Source organism: Macrobrachium nipponense, chromosome 10 (assembly GCF_015104395.2).
Source record: "Macrobrachium nipponense isolate FS-2020 chromosome 10, ASM1510439v2, whole genome shotgun sequence".
Taxonomy (NCBI): Eukaryota; Metazoa; Arthropoda; class Malacostraca; order Decapoda; family Palaemonidae; genus Macrobrachium; species Macrobrachium nipponense.
This window is the reverse complement of record NC_087204.1, coordinates 61,383,745-61,405,713: the sequence shown is the minus strand read 5'-3', so window position 1 is coordinate 61,405,713 and position 21,969 is coordinate 61,383,745. Positions and strand designations below refer to the sequence as shown.

Genomic DNA, 21,969 nt, shown 5'->3' with positions numbered 1-21,969 from the left:
AAAATATTATCACAAAATGATGCGTGAATTCGTAACGCGCCGACGTAAAAAAATTTTTTTTTTCAAAAATTCACCGTAAATCTAAATATTGTTCTAGAGACTTCCAATTTGTTTCAAAATGAAGACAAACGATTGAATATTACGATACTGTAAGAGTTTTAGCTTAGAATTGCAGTTTTCTACCATTTCGGACGAGTTAAAGTTGACCAAATGTCAAAATTTTTATATATATATTTTTTATATGGAAATATTTAAAAAATGTGAAAAGCTACAACCTTCAAATATTTTTTGTTGTATTCTGCATAAAATTACACACATTTTCATATATGAAACTCCATAAAATGCCTAATATGAAAAGGAGCAAATATTAGGAGAATGCGACATACGCATTTCGGAGATTTCCGGCCGCGAATCGGCGCACGGAGGGAAGGAAAGTTTTTTTCAAAAATTCACCAGAAATTTAAATATTGTTCTAGAGGCTTCGAAATTATTTTAAAGTGAAGATAAATGACTGAATATTACTAGACTGTAAGAGTTTTAGCTTACATTTGAGTTTTTCGACCATTTCGGTTGAGTCAAAGTTGACCGAACGTAGTTTTTTTTCCTATTTATCGTAGTTTGTATGCAAATATTTCAAAAATGAGAAAAGCTACAACCTTCAAATATTTTTTGTTGTATTCTGCATGAAATTGTGCATATTTTCATATATGAAACTCTATAAAACGCCTAATATGAAAAGGAGCAAATATTAGGAGAATGCGACGTACGCATTTCGGAGATTTGAGGCGGAGAATCGGCGCGCGGAGGGAAGGAAAAAGTTTTTTTCAAAAATTCACCATAAATCTAAATATGGTGCTAGAGACTTCCAATTTTTTTCAAAATAAAGATAAATGACTGAATATTACTAGACTGTAAGAGTTTTAGCTTATAATTACGTTCTTCGACCAGTTCGGTAGAGTCTAAGTTGACCAAACGTGGTTTTTTTTATATTTATCGTGATTTATATGCAAATATTTCGAAAATGAGAAAAGCTACTACCTTCAAATATTTTTTGTTCTATTCTGCATGAAATTGTGCACATTTTCATATATAAAACTATAAAATGGTTAATATGAAAAGGAGCAAATATTAGGAGAATGACGTACGCATTTCGGAGATTTGTGGCCGAGAATCGGCGTGCGGAGGGAAGGAAAAAGTTTTTTTTCAAAAATTCACCATAAATCTAAATATTGTTCTAGAGGCTTCGAATTTGTTTTAAAGTGGTTAAATGACTGAATATTACTAGACTTATATATTTTGCTTACCCAAAAATACCAATATTATAAATATATATATATATATATATATATATATATATATATATATCTATATATACTAGATACATTATATATATATATATAGATATATATATTTATATAATATATATATTTATTTATTACATTTTACCGATTACTGGTACGAATACATAAATAAAAGGAATGCAGATGACACTTTTCTTTTTGCATACTATGAAATATCATATAATATCATGCATAGATACGGATATATAAAAACTTGTAATAAATATAAAAATAAATATAAAATAAATGCAGAATACTCACTCGTAATGCTGACTCTTCGTTCTATTCTTGTTTTCTCCCTCCTCCAATGAAGAGTTTTGCATTTTTTTCCTCTCGACATGACGAGGTACAGGTGGAGGAGGGAGACGCGCGCCCTCCGCTGTCTGTCGCTGAGGCGCACTCCAATAAAAGACCGCACTGTGGTATTTGCGGTCACACTACCCGAACCTGCATAGAGCTATTTTGCAGGTGCGACAGAAGAACCGGGTGTCTCTCCTTCTGCCATTCATATGGCACACCCGGCACCGTTTCTGCCTGCGCCCTTCTAGGAGCTCCAGTGTGTGATCCCCTGGCTGCAGCTGACACACAGGGTCCACTACCCGACGAGAAGTGGTGTGGGCGGGGCCGGCAGCAGGGGCAGCGGCAGCAGGGGCGGCAGCAGCAGGGGCGGCAGCAGCAGGGGCGTCGGCAGCAGTGGTAGGAGCAGGATGACCGAAGTTGGCCCTCCTAAGGTCTGCCCTTTCCTCTAGGGGCAGATCTGCAGCTCGGGGCAGGGGGGCAGACATGGAAGGCCACTCATCGGGATTAAAGTGGATGAGGGCATCCCCGGCTGCCTCGAGGAACTGTAAGTGGATTATCCTCCGGAGACCGGGACCGTAGTACCCACAGTAGAGTATGTAGGCATTTTGGAGGGCCAACTGAAGAATGTACTTGAGGAGCTTCTGGGTCCACCTCCTGGTTCTCCTGGCAAAGGGATAATACTGGATGAGTTGATCAAAGAGATCAACTCCTCCCATGTGCCTATTGTAGTGCCCAATGACGGTAGGGCGCTCGGCACGAAACTCCTCATACACAACTCGGCCCTGTCGATGTGCCTTCTTCCGCTGTACGACCTCCTCTTGGACGGGTTCATGGCTCGTCGTAATCATGGGGACGAGTCGGACACCCTTCCAACAGATGATGAAGACAGCTCCCTTCCGCCGCCACTCTGTCTCTCCTCTTGCCAGATGTTGCGGAGGGCTAGTGAACCTCTTGAGGACATTCAGGGCCCCACGCACCAACCGAAGGGTACCACTGACGTGCACACTTGCTTCGTACAGTTCCTGGGCCAGGGATACTGAGTTATAATAATTATCCATAAACAGGTGGTATCCCTGGTTACGGAAAAGATCCACAAGCCTGAAAACAGTTTCATGCATCGTGGAGAAGACCCCGGAATACACTAAGAAGTCCACGACGTATCCAGTGTTGGACTCGGTAATAAAAAAAAATTTCACTCCATATTTCTTCGGCCTCTTGGGGTTATACACTTTAATGCTTAGACGTCCTTTGTAAGGCATCATCCCCTCATCCAAAGAAAGGTTCTTTCCAGGAACCACAAGATTTTTACAACGTTCACGAATGTATTCCAACACTGGGCGGAGTAGGAGGAGGCGATCGGGGTTATTCTGGGGTATGGCCCTTCGGTTGAAGGCTTTGAAATACCTGTCCAACGCCAGGAAAGTATCACGGGGCATAACGCCAGGCACATTGGGCGTACTTAAAAAAAAATTCTGCCTCCAATATTGCCTGACGTCAGCAGCAGGCATTATACCAAAATAAATGTGGAGCCCCACAAAATGCGCCATGTCAGTGAGGTTGCAGCCCCGCCAGCGATACGATAATGTCGTGCGCAGTTCATCACGGCAGTACCGAGCGTAGTCCGCCGTCTCTGCTACCAGGTACTCCAGCAATTCCCGCGTAAGGAACAGCTGAATGAACCCCAGAGCAGTCAGAGGAACAGGTACGGTGAGCCCAGGTGTTGCCGTGAATGGGTGCATGTTTGGTGGGGTGGGGTCCTCCGTCCACCCCTCGTCGCTCTCGGACGACCGACCTTCACCTTGGCTGACGCGACGATCCGACCTTCTACGTGCGCGCACGAGCGCGAGCACGATTTCGCACACGAAACCCCCCCACTGTCCCATCTCCCTCACTTAGGGCTTCGCTTTCTGTATTGTCATCCTCGACAAAACTAGACCGTATATCCTCATCCTCCACCTCCTCAGATTCCCCCTCATAGGCACTAAAACCACTAAATTCGAGCTCACTTTCGCGATGTGAGCCTCGAACGGACATTGGGGGCAAATATTCATCATCACTGACATCGGGATTGATGTCCTCATCACTAGATGACCAACCGCCATCAAAATGAGGACTTGTGACATACTCCCGATCGAGCTCCGATAAGTACTCGTCTATGTCCCTTGGTTGAAGGCCTCCCAAATTCCTACGAATGCCCCTAAGGACGCCCCGATGCTTCCTAGGGGTTACTAAAGGCACATGAGACACACGTTGTGATCCTAAACCACTTTCATCCACACGTGGCAGCACAGAACGGCGTTGAGGCGCGAGGTCATCCTGGGTGCTTGGTCCTTCGCCAGCATCCAAGTCCAAAATACGCCTCACACAATCCCTTCCGACGGGTAAAACGCGCCTTTTGCGTTCCATACGTCGTTGAGACATCTCTATGAACGTCCTGTAGCAACACAAATATTCAAAGTCTCGCACAAGTTCTGCAAAGCACGATTGCGGCAAAAGATTGCTCTCAGACGACGCTTCTAAACAAAACAACAGCTTTATCCGTGAACTCCCAGCATCCCCCAAGGCGCGTGATTCAAAAGTTTTTGGCTGGTAGGCCTATAAGTATTTTTCCGCGAATTTAAAAAAAAAAATTTTATGTCGATGTATAATACGTCCAATCGGCACCCAGGAAACATTTTATCGCGACCTTTAATACGTCCAATCGGCGTAAGAGGGTTAATGTGAATGGCGGGCTGGTTATCCTAGCATGAATTGTCTGCAATCGGCGTTAGCACAATCTCCAGTACAGTATTTACTAGTAACCTTCATCTAAAGGACACCACAAGAAAAATCTCCTTATTCTTAGATATACATATCACCTAAAGGAATTTCCCTAAATGAACTTTCAGATGTAAGGAATACTTAAGTGGTTTAGGCTCACAGACCCGGATGACTCTCAGAGATCATAGGACGACATCTTGCCTGGACTGTATTTTGACTTGACTGCTTACTCGCAGCTACTGCCAAACAACAACAAACTGTTCGACCATCAGATCAACAAACAGTTGACAGCCGGTACTTAAGAGCTATTATGTATACTTACAATCTAATACAGGCAGTCTCTGGTTATTGGGATGCAGGTGGGGGCTGGTTCTGTTTTCGGTGTGGTGCTGATAAGCAAAAACCGCCATTAACTGAAACTCTGCACCAGTTAATGGTGCCTCTGTTAAGCATGTTATGGCACCATAAGGTGCTGATAACTGGAACTCAGAGTGTTATGGCACCATAAATCGCCGATTTTACGGCACCAGACAAGCGCCATACAAACGGATCACCATTAACCAAGTCCACTGATAACCGGGACTGCCTGTATGTACATGAAATAACCAAACAACGCTTTTCACAAGTAAATACACATACAACAAAACATATCTTCCTTTCACACAATATGCATTTCTAGTTACGTAAATGAGGAAAATATACAAAACTGTGTTATTTACAATTCGCGACAAAGTACAATCTCTTTTGTTGAAGTTTCAACAGAAAGATTATGTACATGGTTGCACTAAAAAGTGCTGTCAAGGGGTTAGTGTGTATATATGGAAAGTATGGATGATGAAGGGATTATACTTAAAACTCAATAAATAATATTAGGCAACAGTGTCACCCCAGAGGTACTGTATAACAATATCCCAGTGATTGGGAAACATCTATGTGTAATCTGCAGAATGGATACATTACACACTAATGGTGTCTTGATGGCTGGTTCTCATTCTTTTTGCAATGATTGCATAATCTTCTTGGTTACAAGGTATTTGTTGATTGAATGTCCTAGTTTTTGGATCTAAGGACCAATTTCTTTGAGGCTCAGTGTGGAAATGGCAGATATTTCCTTGCAAAGGTTTTTGGAGAAAATGTGTTGTAATGGCTTTCTAATCCTCTCCTTTTTATGTAATAAGGCCTTCTATTAACATTTTCTCTTATGCTGTTCATTGTCAGTGACATAGTAAAGATAGCTTGGAATCCCAATTACCTAGTTGCTTTAAAAACTTCCTATATTTTTATTTTATTCTCTAAATGTTTTTCATTTTGATATTTATTAAAGTTGTTGGTATCAGCCTCAGTGACCTTTGAGGTTATGGTGTCATATTTCATAACCTTACTTCATTTATTGATTGCCCTTCAAATGTTAAAAATTAACCAAAAAGGGAATAATGAGGATGATCATTTTCTTAATATGTACTGTATTGGTAGCTATGTTGTTTGGCTTTGTAATCATGTACATAATTTGTATATGAAAGGTATGCCAAACTCTAAACCCGTCATAAATAGTTTTCTGTATGAAACAAAATCAGTTTTCAGGTTTGCATATATATTTTTTAGTATGAACAAGTCATTAACTGTCGAGTAATATTGTATATCACTTGTGATGAAATCACTTGTGATGATAGATTGAAGAGAAGGATCTTTCTTAGGCTGTTGGATGCACACTGGGGAGAAGAATATGTTTCATTCAAGATTAAAATTATTTTTCGTCTACCTGTCAAAACAAATTACGTATATTTATGAGAAAAAACTGGTTTCTTAACAGTATGAACATGTTTTTTTTTTATAAGTGTCTACATAAGGTACTCTCGCACTATTGTAATTTTATTGTTGAAGTCTTTTACCCCAAACATTTTTGTGTATTTCTTTACTGTATTGTTTTTCCAGAGTGTAACCTTGCATACAGATGTTGGTGACCTGAAAATTGAACTTTTTTGTGAGCAGTGCCCTAAGTCTTGTGAAAATTTCTTGGCTTTATGCTCATCAAATTACTATGATGGATGTCTCTTTCATAGAAATATTAAGGTTAGATTATGAGGTTTTTTTTTCCATAGAAAATTTTTTTAAGAACATGCTAGATGATTGACATTACCATTTGAATGAGCTTAACTGTATCAGATAATTTTGGGAGTTTTTGCAATAAACAAAGCCTCCTGTAATTAAGCATGCATTAACATCTAGTTGGTGCAGAGAGACTACTATATTTCAATTTATATGCGAGAAATAATTTTTTATCATAGACCGTTTGATAATACGGGTCCATCATTTCATCTGTCATACCTTCCTCGTTTGCAGATGGAACTATGATATAACCTGTTTTCGTTTTCTTTACCTTATTCATCTTACGTGATTACAGTTGTTGTAGTGATATCCAGTCTCTTTTTCCATAGTATTTCATTGAATAATCTGCTGATGTAGACTGCTTAATTACTTGGCGATAGCTACACTGTGTGCATGTTAACAAAAGCATGACTTTAGATAGCTATACACTTCCATACAAAATGTGTGTTATGTATAGTTAGTGGTGATGATGATCAAGCTAAATTAGTTGACTGTAACGAAGGGTGGAAATTGAAAAGTTCATCTTGAAGTATTGTACATAAAAACAAAAGATTAAACAGGGAAAACCATGTGTGGTGTGCCCCTCTTAGGAAGATTAATATGAAAATAAGCAGCCTAGAAAAGTGTACTCAAAAAAGAGCAATAAAAAACAGAAAGAAATAAGAAGTTCTATAATTACATAATTATGAAAATCATAGAAAACAATAAGAAAGAGATATTTAACGGAAGGAAATTCATATTTGAATTGAGAAGATTCCAAAATATGATCTTTATCTACTGAATCCTCATAACTAATCCCGTATCGACAAAAATACTATCAAGAACTCCCATAATGTCTATACTGCAAAACCCCTGTAATGTTTATACAGCTAACCTCCATCCATAATGCTGAATATCCCTTCTATCTTACGTATCCCAAGATAAATTCTACCTCCTTTCTAATATAGAAATCCTATGTAAAGCTTAACCCCGATTACAAGTTTCCCTTGTAGGAAAAAAAAATAATAATTCAACTTTTCCCATTGCAAAATGTATAAGGAGAGAAAAAAAATATATATTTAGCGCTTTTCCATGTAAAACATAGCAAGAATCGTCACGCAAATTACTGCCACAACATACCCTATCGACCCGAATTGACCCCTTAAATTCTTAACCATGGAATGTCATCAACGACATTCCTGAAAACGGTGCAAAGCTCCGAGTAATCAACTCCAAAAGAAAATATCAACAACTGGTCTCACCACAGCAATAAGCCACCTGTGTATACAGCATGTGCTCAAATCGCACTATGGACTTGTCTAGTCAGACTCGAAAACTCAGAAATGATCATTCCTTCAAATGGCTCAAAAATCATTTATGAAATTGTCGATGGGAATCCTCAATAAATCTTTGCTGATACTATAGAACAACATTCCTCAAAAATTATCCTCAGGACATCCTCGTTGTCACCTCAAGGGTACCCAAAAATTGTCCTCGAAAATGTAACTCACTCATGATACTGCCACATGTATATAAAACCCCAATAATCACCTAGTTGGGATATAAACCACAGAAAACCACAATTCAACAATTATATACCGCCAAATATAACCACTGGTGAATATAACCTCATAAAATACAACACCTTTATAGGGCCCCATAAAACCACAGTGCACTAGTGCCACCCCCAAGAGCCACAACACCAAAAGAACCACAATCCCCACCTCTTTGGCTCGTAAAACCACAGATCAGCTCCAAAAATTATAGCCACAAAAAACATTCACCACCAAAAATTATAGCCATAAAAAAATTCAGCCCCAATAAACCAATACTGCCAGGAATCACCACATGGACCTCTTATAATATTTCTCAACTTAACAGAAATTTCCCATATTTTCCACCCCGTTTTTCATCATGAAATAATTACCTCTGGTTTTTACGCCAAATCGACGCAGTTTGCGCATAATAAGAAAAATAGTAGAAGAAACGAAAGGGGAAAAAATGTTACATTAAACTGATTAATCACATTTCGTCATTAATTTCCAATTTGTTCATGAAACTTACCTGTCAGATATATATATAGCTGTATTCTCTGACGTCCGACAGAATTTCAAAACTCCCGGCACACGCAGTGGGCGGCCAGGTGGTTAGTACCCATTCCCGCCGCTGGGAGGCGGATATCAGGAACCATTCCCATTTTCTATTCAGATTTTTCTCTGTCGCCGGTCAGTAAACACTGTTTACAGACCTCCGCCTAGGATTTTGAAACTTCTTGTGCTAACTTGAGTATTCTGATTGACTTTTGGTTTTGATTTGGCTTGTTGGCTTGGCATACGTGATAGTGGATTTGATTTGGATTTTGGCTTTGACTTTTCTTTGATTACGATGTCTGGATCTAGCTCTGCTAGCTTCAGGGTGTGTGAGGTGCAGGAATGTAAGGTGAGGTTACCGAAAGCTTCAGTAGACCCTCATTCGGTGTGCTCGAAATGTCGAAGTCATGTATGTATGTTGAATGATAGATGCATCGAGTGTGAGCAATTGACTGAAATTGAGTGGAAGGCATATGATTCTTACGTGAGAAAGCTTGAGCGTGATAGAATCAGGAGGTCTTCCTCTAGAAGTGCTTCTGTGAATAGAAGTCAGGGTAGAATTGTATCTCCATTAAATCCTCCTGTAGATGTAATTCAACCTAATCCTGTTGTATTGCCACCGAACAATCAGGAAGTGTCTACGGAAGGAAATGTATTATCTACGATTATGGAGTCGATTCGCGCCCTGGAATCGAAAGTGATTGCTCTACAATCAAATGTGTCCAAGTGCAATGATAGTGTTAGTGCATCTAGTGTTGTGGAGGGGGCGTCAGATCGGTCCCATAATGCCTCTAGGCCTAGGCCCCTGCCGGACTCCCAGGCCTTAGGGAGAGGGCAAGCCGAAAGCCGAAGGAGGGTTACGGGATCTAATAACCGGTCTGACGTCCCTTCGGCAGAATCTGAGGACGAATCTCAGGCTGCCAGGGTTCGTGCACGGGCACGGATCCTTAAAGAGTGCTTCTCATCCTCCGAGGCTTCCTCTCCTCGCCGAGGTTGGGACTCTTGGAGGACCTCTCATGGGGAGAGCGGCAGGGGCGCAAGGTGCCGCACAGGCGGCCGTCGTCCTTGTCGCCCTCTTAAGAGAGGTTTCAGAGAAGAGGACGCTTCACGTCCTTCTGATCAGTGCTTGGATTCTTCACCTGAATATTTTGAAGCTTTTCCACCACAGAAAAGGAACAAGACTTCATCAGGGGAGGACTCGTTCGAGCGTCCAAGTCGCTCTTAAGTTTGTTCCTGAGTTGAAGGAAAGGGCATCCCCTCGCCCATCTTCCTCTCACAGGATGAGTCCTTCTGATCGAGAATTTTCTCCATCAAGGGAAGTGCTTTTAGAAATGCAAAAGCAGTTAGCTTCCTATTTTGAGAAGAAAGAGGCAGAACCTAGTCATCGGAGGAAGGATCGGTGGCTGCCTGTTAAGAGGACTAGGCAGTCCCCGGCTCCTTCTCCTCGTTTTTCGGCCTTTGAGTCTCCTCCTAGTAGCCGACTCATTCGAGAACGTGAGTACGTTCCTCATGAAAGGGCATCTAGGAGAGACGAATTTGACAGAGACGTGAGTTGCCGCACAGGCAGCCGGCGTCTTGGTCAAAAGGCCGAGAACGCTCAAGGATCCATGACGGAAGTTCACGGTTCGGTTTTGCGTTCCGCTTTGCATGATGATAATCAAGACGCTTTTAAAGAAGCGTCAGGTAATGTTCAACGTTCTGTGCATCGAAGTTCTCTTCAGGACGTTTGGGAAGACGCTTCTTATGACGCACGGCGTCTTAAGCAGCGAAGCACTTGCCAGGACGCTCGAGCAGACGCTTCTCAGGACGCGCGGCGTCTTATACATCGGGACGCTCGCCAGGACGCTCGAGCTGACGCTTTTCAGGACGCGCGGCGTCTTACACATCAGGACGCTCGGCAGGACGCGCGGCGTCTTACACATCGGGACGCTTGCCAGGACGCTCGACAGGACGCATTGGAAGAATGTTTGAGTCCGAAGCGTCAAGATATTTCACAGGATATTAAAGTGTCGAAGATAACAAGGAAACAACGCTTGGTTACTTCGAACTCTTCTTCATCTAGAGGCACCCTCTTGCGAACGGGACCTCAAGGATTATTATCATCGCGATCTTTGAAGGACACTGATAATCGAGAGAGAGATTCTTCTAGTGATTTGTGCCCTACAGATGATGACGAGCCAACAGCGTCAGCGGCTTCAGATTATAAGACGTTAATGAGTCTACTTAAGAACTTGTTCCCAGATAATTTTCAAGCGCCCGTTCCTTGCTCTCCCCCTTCACAATTAGCCTCATCGAAGGCCAGGAAGGCTCCTGGCTTCGTTAAAATGGCCACTTCGCTCTCTGCGAAGAGAGCGTTTAAAAGAATTCAGGATTGGATGGATTCAAGGAAGGCTAAAGGGAAGACTTCATTTGCTCTTCCCCCATCTAGACTGAGCGGGAGAGCGGGGATCTGGTACGAAACGGGAGAAGAGGCAGGATTGAAAAGCGCCGTCTTCTTCTCAAGGCGATTTCGCGAATTTAGTGGACGCTCCGAGGAGGTCTTATTTGTCATCAGCGAAGGTTTCTTGGACGATGTCAGAAACAGATCATCATCTCAAGGGGATATTTAAGATGCTGGAAGTGTTTAACTTCTTGGATTGGTGCTTGGGGGCCTTGGATTTACAATCTAGGAGTCAAGACTCTATTTCTTTGGAAGAGCTTTCAAGTGTGCTGGCTTGCATGGATAGAGCAGTAAGGGATGGCTCTGATGAATTAGCATCTCATTTTGCTACCGGACTGCTAAAAAAGAGAGCTCTCTATTGCAGTTTTGCGGCGAAAGCGGTTTCTCCCGCGCAGAAGGCAGAATTATTATTCGCCCCCTTCTCTACACATCTATTTCCGCAGTCCATGATTAAGGATCTGTCGGTTAATTTGCAGGAGAAAGCAACGAGGGACCTCTTGACTCAGTCTTCCAGACGCCCTACTCCCCAGGCTTCTACTTCAACCGCTCAAGCCCCCAAGAAGAAATTTAAGCCCTTTTGTGGAGCACCTTCCTCTAGAGGTTTTTCGAGAGGAAGGGGGTCCTTTAGAGGCAAGACCTCTTCTATTAAGAGAGGAAAAAATTGACATTTCTGCCCTTCAGGCACCTGTAGGTGCGAGACTCACCTTGTTTGCTCAGGCATGGAGGATGATAGGGTGAGACACCTGGTCCCTAGATGTGATCGAGAGAGGATACAAGATCCCTTTCCTCTCTGCGCCTCCTTTGAGCACGAAGCCGATAGACCTGTCGCCCGCATACCAGTCAGAGAAGCAACAGATTTTGCTCGACCTTCTAGACCAAATGTTAGAAAAGAAAGCCGTAGAAGAAGTCCTGATGCTGGATTCCCCAGGCTTCTACAACAGGTTATTCCTGGTTCCGAAGCAGTCTGGGGGATGGAGACCTGTCCTAGACATTTAATTTGCGTTCTATATATTTGAGCTTTGCATCGAAGTCCCTAATAGAACCATCGAACCATCGAGCTCTTTTAGGTGGCAAATTGGGTTTATTAAAAAGATCCAATAATGGCTTGTGATCTGTAAGGACTTCTACTTTATTCCCCATCAGTAGCATTTTAAAATTAACCAAACTTGATAATACAGTGGTCCCCCCGTATTCGCGGGGGATGCGTACCAGACTCCCCCGTGAATAGTTAGAATCCGCGAATGTTTGGAACCCCTATAAAAACGCTAAAAACAGCCTATTTTTTTTGTTAAAACTTAAGAAAAACCACTAAAAATTTTCATACTTGGTTTTTTTAATAGTTTTATCACAAAAAGTGCATTTTATGATGAAATTTATAACAAAATCCAGGAATTTGTGGATATTTCTCATAGAAAAATACCGCGAATGCACGAATTTTCCGCGAATAATGCAGGGAAACGTTCCCGAGAGAAATCCGCGAATGTGTGAGTCCGCGAATCCGGAGAACGCGAATACGGGGGGTCCACTGTATTGTAAAGGCATCTTTATCTACGGTAGCCATTAATCTTTCATTGCTGCCCTTTGTCCTAAATTTCCTGCTATAAAATGCTATGGGATTGAACCTCCCATCAAATTTTTGCATAAGGCAAGCACCTATACCCTCCTGACTGGCATCAATCACTAATGTGAATGGTTTGCTGAAATCTGGAAATTTCAGAACTGGGGGATTCATTAACGAGTCCTTAAGTTTTTGAAAACTTTCTTCCTGCGGGTTTCCCCAATGAAATTGAATGTCTTCCTGCAATACATCTGTTAGAGGAGCTGCTATGTTAGAAAATCCTTTAACAAACCTACGAAAAAATCCTGCCATCCACAGGAATGACTTAATTTCTTTCTTTGATTTTGGAGTGCGAAAATCTGCTATTGCTTTGACTTTACCTTCATTTACTCTAACCCCTTCCTTGGATATGACATGACCTAAATATGTGATTTGCTTTTTCAAGAAGGAACACTTAGCTAGCTTAATTTTCAATCCTGCTAAGGTAAGTCTCCTAAGTACTTCCTTAAGCACTGCCAGTTGTTGCACGATCAAGTCTGTTGCAATTAATATATCATCCATGTACACAAAAACATTTTTACCCAATAACCCATGCAAAACTGTGTTTACCAACCTGGTAAAGGTCATCGGACTACCCGATAAACCAAACGGCATCCGCGTAAATTCATAGTGTCTCTTGGGCACTGAAAAGGCCGTATATTCCTTACTATTCTCACTAAGAGGGACCTGCAAAAAACCCTGCACTAAATTGAGCTATAAATATTATGTTTCCCGATTTCTACAAAAATATCTGGTATGCATGCGACTGGGTAACGGTCAGGAATTGTCTTTTCATTCAAACTTATAAAATCGACACATACTTGGACAGAATCCTCCTTCTTAGGCACTGCTAACAGAGGAAAGTTGTATGGAGACACTTTAGGTCTAATGATTCCTTCCTCTTCCCATTTATTGACCTCTTTTCTACCTGTTCTCTGATTTTGAAAGGTATGCGGTATGCAGGAATAAAAATGGGTTTTGTACCTTTCTCTAAGTTTACCTCATGTTCTAACACATTAGTCAATCCCAGTTTATCCCCTTGTAAAGCTACTGTGTCCCAAAATTCTACCAAGAGCTCGCTTACTGCTTCTATATGCTCACTATAATCCGCATTAGCTAAATGTTCTCTGAATATTTGCTTCCTTGATTGCATTTCTGCCTCTGAAAACTCAGTTTTCCCCTCTACAATAGCCACTGAACCACTGTCATTACTCCTATCTTGGAGATCTACCACATATGTATTCTTCTGGTATTTCCTAACTGTATCATTACAGTTCAGTAATTCTACCCATGTAACACCAGTGTTTGGTACTCTGTTCACTGATGCAGTGCTAATAACCCCTCTTAGTTGATACTCTGTTCACTGATGCAGTGCTAATAACCCCTCTTAGTTTCTCGCTGCCCTCAATTACGCATACTTCCGTGGGTTTTTTCACTTCCCTCAATTTGACTTTTACCATAGTCTTTGAGCCTGGCATTAAAATAACATCCTCTAATAAAACACATTTATATTTGTGGTTAGTACCTCCCCGTTCTATGATCCCATAAATATCACTGCCCGTGCATCCACCAAGACCCCATTGTTAGTATCAGTAATAATATCAGTATTAGTATCAGTATCACCACCTATAACGCCATTGTCAAACCCACCAAAATTGTTACCACAGTGGCCCTCAATATCCTGTTTAACATCACCGCAGTTATTCCCCATATCATCAGTGTGGGTTTTGATATCACCACTCCCCATATCCCTGGTATCATTACCATTAGCACCGCCAAATGTACCCCCATTTTCAGTATTCTCCATATCCTCAGTTTCACTTGCGTCCTCATGAGGGATAAAAACACCGGGTATTCCAACCGTTATACCACTAACACCTGCATGGACCGATATCTTGTGTCTTCTACATGCAGGATGGCCCAGCAAAAGTCTGTTGCCCAGCGCAACCCCTTTTATAACCAAAAATGGTTCTATTAACACTCTATCACCCAGAGTAAATCGTATTCTAACAAAACCCAGTGTTTAATCTATGGGCTTGCACATCACACACCGTCTCCGTTGAGGGTTTCAAAGGGTAATGGGAGAACATGGATTGATACAGATTATGGTCCATTAAATTGATGGATATGCCGGTGTCTATACAGATCGGGATATCCACATCCTCCACTGTGCCTGGGAAGTTCTCGTATTGTAACTCCCGAATTTCTGAGGTGTAGGTCCCACATCTCCCCATATCTGAGACGGACAAGCTTGCCAACAGTGATCCACACTTTTACACATTCCACAATATTTAACTCTACATACTTTCTTTGTGTGGCCTGGTTTATTACAATTGTAGCAATGTGACTGCTGTTGCCTTTGATCAATCGATCCTCTATTATGTTCCACTTTTGCACACAAACGGGCAGAAAGAAATTCTGTCTCTTTGCATTGTATTTCTTGGACCAGTCCCATTAAAAAATGTACTATCCACGGTGGGACATCTGGACATGTGTTTCTGAATTTGGGCATAAATCAGTTCTTCGTTTGATGTAGGTCCAATCTTTTCATCAAAACAGTTTACTATTGCGTCTGGTACGTCATGTAATAGCATTCCGAAATACAGTAAGTCCTCGGGTTACGCCGGTCTCGACTTACGATGTTTCGTGGTTACGAACGCGCCCCCATAAAAATATAAAAAATAATATTTTGCGTCGTTCCGTCTTACGCGGTTTAGCGTCGTAAGCGACGTAAACAAACGCGAACTAGTTCCGGGCGCACGGCGGAAGAATACGCTTTGTGGGGGAGAGGACGGCGTCGCTTCGCTACGCTCATTCCTCGCCCATACGCCATTTTGGTTGTTTACACTGCCTCTCTCTCCCTCGTGTTGTATCGTTTTGGTTGTTTACACTGCCTCTCTCTCCCTCGTGTTGTATCGTTTTTGTAACTTTTTGCTCTTTGTTATGGCTCCCAAGCGCAAGGCGGACTCTTCTGATGGTAGTGCATCGAAGAAAAGAAAGGCCATCACCATGGAAATTAAAGTGGACATTATAAAGCGATCTGAGAAGGGAGAAGCGCCAACAAACATTGGCCGCTCGCTTGGCCTTAGCCGTTCGACCGTTGCTACCATTATCAAAGATAAAGAGCGCATCGTTGAACATGTGAAAGGATCTGCTCCTATGAAAGCGACAGTGATAACTAAGCAGCGTAGTGGTCTAATAATTGAAATGGAAAGGTTATTGGTGCTCTGGTTGGAAGACCAAAATCAACGGCGTATCCCAGTCAGCCTTATGGTGACTCAGGAGAAGGCGAAAAGATTGTTTGAAGCGTTGAAAAAAGAAAAGGGGGAGGGAAGTGAAAGTGAAGAGTTTGTGGCTAGTAGGGGTTGGTTTATGCGATTTAAGGCTCGGGCCAATTACCATAACCTTAAAGTGCAAGGTGAAGCTGCTAGTGGGGATGAGAAAGCAGCGAGTGAATTTCCTAAAGCGTTGTCTGAGATAATTAAGGAGGGGGGTTATTCTGCTCAGCAAGTGTTTAACGTAGACGAGACAGGTTTGTTTTGGAAACGTATGCCTAACCGCACTTACATCGCCAAGGAGGAGAAGTCAGCACCTGGTCATAAAGCCAGCAAGGAGAGGCTAACTTTACTTCTTGGGGGTAATGCTGCTGGCGACTTCAAACTGAAGCTCTTGTTGGTGTATCAGGCTGAAAATCCAAGGGCACTCAAGGGCATTTGGAAGGGTCAACTACCAGTAATTTGGAAGTCCAACAAGAAGGCATGGGTGACACTTGCAGTGTTTGAGGACTGGTTCGTAAACCATTTTGTTCCAAGTGTGGAGCGGTATTGCGCCTCCAAGGGTATCCCCTTTAAGGTGTTGCTAGTGCTGGACAATGCCCTGGACACCCTGCCCAGCTGGGGAGAACTTCAACCCTGATGTCAAGGTGGTTTACCTTCCACCTAATACCACGGCCCTTTTACAGCCTATGGACCAAGGAGTGATTGCTTCGTTCAAGGCCTACTACCTACGAAGGACAATTGCTATGGCTTTACAGGCAACTGAAACTAAGAAGGACTTGACTCTGAAGGACTTTTGGAAATCCTACAACATCCTTGATGCTGTAAAGAACATTGCTAATTCCTGGGAGGAGGTTAAGCAAACAAACATGAATGGTGTCTGGAAGAAAATTTGTCCTCAATTTGTGAATGATTTCCATGGGTTTGAGGACACAGTTCAGCTAGTTGTCAAGAACGTTGTTGCCCTGAGTAAGGAAATCAATTTGGAGATGGAGGTTGATGATGTTACAGAGCTGCTGGAGTCTCATGGCGAGGAGTTATCTGCTGAGGACCTGATACAACTGGAGAAGCAGATGATAGAGGAAGAAGAAGAAGCACCCACCCCAGAGCCTAAGGCTTTCACAAGGCAGGACTTGACAAGAGGTTTTGCAGAGTTGCAGCAAGCGTTGTCAACTTTTGAGGCTCAGGATCCCAACTTGGACAGGTTCACTAGGGTTTCCAGAGGCGTCATGGATTTGATGCAGTGTTACAAGGAGATCTTGGATGAAAAGAGGTCGCTCTCTGTTCAGACTAACCTGGAGCAGTATTTTAAGAAGGTAGAGAGGCCTGCAGGAGATCCTGTACCCTCTACCTCAGCTGCCTCTGCTAATCCAGACTCGCCTGCCCCACAATCTCCAGCACCTTCTGAATGTTCTGCTAACCCAGACTCACCTGCCCCAGTATCTCCAGCACCTTCTGTAGGTTCTGCCTCACCTAAAGACTCACCTGCCCCAGCATCTCCAGTAGTATGTTCTGCCTCACCTCAAGAATCACCTGCCTCAGCATCTCCAGTAGTATGTTCTGCCTCACCTCAAGAATCACCTGCCTCAGCATCTCCAGCATCTTCTGGAGGTTCTTTTTCTCTTCACTAACCTCGCCCAGTCTCTCCAGCACCGCAGCTTCCTCTCCAGTGTGCAAGCCAATCAAATTAATAAAGGTAAGGAATTGTTCTCTCGTTATTGATAGGTATTTACATTAAATCATGTGGTATTTTTTAATGTTCCGACTTACGCTGAAAATCGTGTTACGATGCATCTTAAGAACGGATCAACGTCGTAACTCGAGGACCCCCTGTATATCAATTTGTGTAAATTGTAGAGTGAGACATTATTCCCATTTACCCATTTGGAATTTTTCAATTTCTGTATCCATTCTCCCGCTGAATCAAAAAGTTCTGAGCTATGATCAATAAGGCTTGTTGTGCCTTTCCGAATTTTGTACAGCCCTCTTAAATCTCTTACCATATCACCATGTTCCTTTGAGCCTTAAGCTGCTCTTAAAAATGCTTGTAATTGTGTACTGAAAACTTCTACATCTAAAAGATATATCCCCTTTATTGAAATCTAACAAGGCTTTTGCCTCTGTGAACGCCTCTGTATCATCCTTAATTCCCTTGGTGTTTAAATAGTTATTCACCCCCTCAATCAAAATTTGCACTGGTTGGGAAAGAACGCCATCCATAATACCTCGAAAAGGGCTAACTCCCTCATTTATATTTATTATTTTATGTACCAATGTCTGGTTTCCACTTGCGTTGGCCAGTTGGCTTTATTTATGAAAACTTATATTTTAGGATTCGCCCTGACCTCAGTAACATTGATATATTTATGCGCACACAAACCCCCAACCCAAAATTAATGATACATCGTCCACCAATAAAAGATAAAATAAACATGCACCAATCCAACAAACCACGATTTGCTTCTCAGGTTCAATGTTAATCAGCTGATTTAACGGGTACAAGGTCACGTTGGTATATAAAAAACGGGAAGAAGATAGTGAGAGAAAGAAAACGTATGTCGAACCAAAATTTTTGATGAGTTAGCGACTGTTTACTCAGCTGCTCTCTCTCTCTCTCTCTCTCATGCCAAGCACAAAAACGAAACTTACAGTACTTTTCTAATGTATTTTAATACCATAAAACCACTAATGTCCACCGAATCCCAAGGGACATCAAAATAAAATACACTTTTGAGTAAGTTAACACCAATAAAAGAAAAAAAAACATACTCTCACGTCTTCATAGGTCCGAAGTCAGTACCCAGCTACACTTGCAACCGCGCGTAATTAATTCCTGTTATGATATAAATTCACTTTACCCCCCCCCCTCCCCCGAAACACTGGAGCACATCTTTACACTAAGCAAAAACTAAGATGACTACCTGTGCTAGGTACAATGCTTCTAATTCCCCTTAAGGGTGCCTACCGGAACCCTTATATATGGGGGTATAAGGCAAAAAATGCAGTCATGAAAAAATTCATGGAGCTTTATATGGCAATTGAGAATACGTATACGAAATATTTCGTCAAAATTCCTCTTAATTTCGTAGTTACAGGGTAATTAGTAAACATAACTCAATAAGCCAAAAACATTGATCAGTACAAGGAAATGCAATATTTCTTCTGTTATCGTAAATTTTGATTATTGTCAAAAAAATTGTGAGCAATGGCATCTGTAGAGATTCCATGAGTCACAGAAGGGAAGTCAGTCAGCTACCAAGTTCAACCACGATTCAGTATGAGCACAAACTTCAAGTAGTCTACACGTTCGAATTTCACCTCTGACATTCGCTTGCTGTTACTTATGTTTATCTTTTTTTCGGCAAGAATTCCATCATGCCAATGAGGAAAAGACAAGGAAAACATCTCGCTAACATACAGACAAAGAAAATTTGCTCTAATATGATCACAGAATATCATAATATACGTGATATTAGCGTAGTTAGTGAAGAGAGAGGGGGAGGGTTGCGTAGTAAGTAACGCCCCCGTCTTGCCTGATGCACACGTCACACTGTGCTCCAGGCTACGATCTTTGAGCAAAGGGATCTTCATTTATGATAAATAACATAGTTTTGGTTTATTAATACCCTAAAAGGTATAAAAAATTCATTTCTGGGTTCGACCTGTGTCTGCCAGTGAAAAATCCCTGTAACTCATTTTTCTAGTATAAATAACTCTATAATATACCAGAGAAAAAGCTAACATGGTTATGCTGAAGTTACTACCCTCAGCGCGATCACCCAAAGGGTGTCGGTATAAGTATAGGGGTGTTGTGTTACCACAAACCACAGGACTTCTGCCATTTAGAAAGTTCCTTTCAAAATCCTCCTCTTTGGTGGGAGCCGCTACAACGAAATCCCACCACCCGCCCTCACTCGCCACTACTACTAGTACCCACGCGTTACAACCCATTCCTGTAAATAGAGTCGTGCTGTTCGCTTTACAGAAATTCTTTGTGCTGTGTTCGACCCTGTTTTGGATTAATGATGAGTGCTCAACCTTCTTCTGCTTCGAAGTTGAGTACCCCAATTTGGTTTTTTATCATATTTAAATTAATTTAAGTGTGCTATTGGCCCAGGCCCCTCAAAATACAGGTTGGGGGTGCTGCCGGCTGAGCCGCCATTTTGAGCGTCGACATAGATACAGCGAATTCCGCACGACATGTTTAAAATTATATATATAGGCTTAGCTTTATTCATAAGGTATTAAAATGTGATATTTCTGTTAGAACAGATATTGGTTACATTTCATATTAATATGGCCTATATAATGATCCGATAAAAATTTCGGTGCTCTTGAGCCCTTCTCGAATCTAGGCTAGTCTTACAACGATAACCATATTTGATCCTTAACTGGATACATGGTTAGATTACCCCTAGTTAGCCTAAATTAATAAGCCTAATAAGCTTAAAAGCACTTTTTTCTCATCCTAGCGATCTAGGTCTAAAAAGTGACTTTTGTTTGTACGGTCGGGAAAATTGCCCATTCCAGTGTGAATTTAAGGGATACCAGGGGCTATGTAGATTAGTACTAGATAGTTAGAGATAACTCCTATGCACCGTGTGATATAATTTTATAATTAGATTAAATACAAATACCCTAAGTGACAGTACTATGTGCCTGGCCTACCTGGAATAGCCTCCTGACCGGGTTGGACCACTTCGATCGCGACAAGCCACGGCCAGTCGGCGACAGACCTAGGCTACATAGCCTATGAGTGATACCCATCTTGGATCAGGGGTAGAGCCAGGCAACATGGACTGTTACAAACGAACCTCTAATTTAATAAATTAACCGAGGGATATTATTTCCTGTTATAATTACTAATTCTAATATCTCTGGAGCCTCGGGGAACAGAGAGCAAATGCGGGATTGTCCCTTAACGGAGTAATTAGAGGCAGGGTATAAGCGTAGTACTATTCAAAGTTTGGCATTGCCAGAATTCAGACTGATTCATTCCTAGCTTCGGCAACTATAGAGGTAAGCCATTATCTAATGTACAACGGCTTCGCAGTCGATGTTTTATAAACATAGGCGAACTGTCCTTTTCTTCGACATCGACGAAGTTCAGTGTATAAGATGTAAGACCTCTTAAAGGAAGTTTCAGTTTGTGCTATTACACTTAAAGTTTATAAGCCACCTTAAGATAAGCCAATTGATAATATTACGTCGGTCCCGGAATATTTCGGCAACGAAATATTTCGCCGACAACTTAAAGAATGAGTTTTCTAGAAATCTTGAACTGGTATGTCGGTACGGAATGTTTCGGTGACGAAATATTCCGCCGACAAAAATTTGATAAACTTACGAGTTTTAGGACCTAGTTAATGCAAGTGGTTGATAACTAGTATTACGTCGGTACCGGAATATTTCGAAATATTTCGCCGACAAATAAAAACACAAGTTTTCTAGAAAATACTTAACACCATGTCCAGACGGAATATTTCGGCAACGAAATATTTCACTGATAAGTTTTAGCGAAAGCCACCAAGGGAAAGAAAACTCATTGAGATATTTCATATTACAGGTGGTTCGTTGCCAGGCGGAGGGCTGCCATGCATCTTTGGGGAATCCGTTCGGCCACGTAGTTTGCTGGTCGCATGCCAACTGCGCCGTGCAACTAGACAACTACGTGGTGTGGCACCCGGACGCCTGTACAGTCTGTTATGACTTGGTGTCCATCATGTCCAACGAGCAGGTAAGGACATTTACGAAATTAGATTGAATATATTACTTAATATAGTCATAAATTCAGAAACAAGTGAACGGATCCGCCATTAAAACGAATATTGCTTACAGACGGATCCGGCGGCGTACCATGATGCAAGGGGTGGCTCTTCGCAAGTGGGTGGGGGGTTTCGGCAAGAATGTCCCTAAAGGTCAGCCATACGTGCTAGATGCTGACCTCTGTGCTATGATCTTTTCGGGGGCCACGTTAACGACAGCAGTGGCCAGACATTGCCGAACCCCTCATCGAGGCTATCCGCGCGGCAACGACAATGGCTTTGAAGGAGCAGCAAGACTTAATGCAAGATGTGGCGGC

The 21,969-nt window shown here is 42.0% G+C and overlaps 1 protein-coding gene across 3 annotated transcripts in view; it reads left to right on the top strand.

The window, feature by feature from the left end:
- The window catches only part of LOC135223641 (peptidyl-prolyl cis-trans isomerase-like 3), a 282,632-nt gene that overhangs the window by 88,732 nt on the left and 171,931 nt on the right, over window positions 1-21,969 (top strand). For all 3 annotated transcript variants that reach the window (XM_064262276.1, XM_064262275.1, XM_064262277.1), the window contains exon 2: window positions 6,333-6,470. In XM_064262276.1, the coding sequence (XP_064118346.1) occupies window positions 6,333-6,470 (138 nt within the window). The remainder of the gene's footprint in view (window positions 1-6,332; window positions 6,471-21,969) is intronic.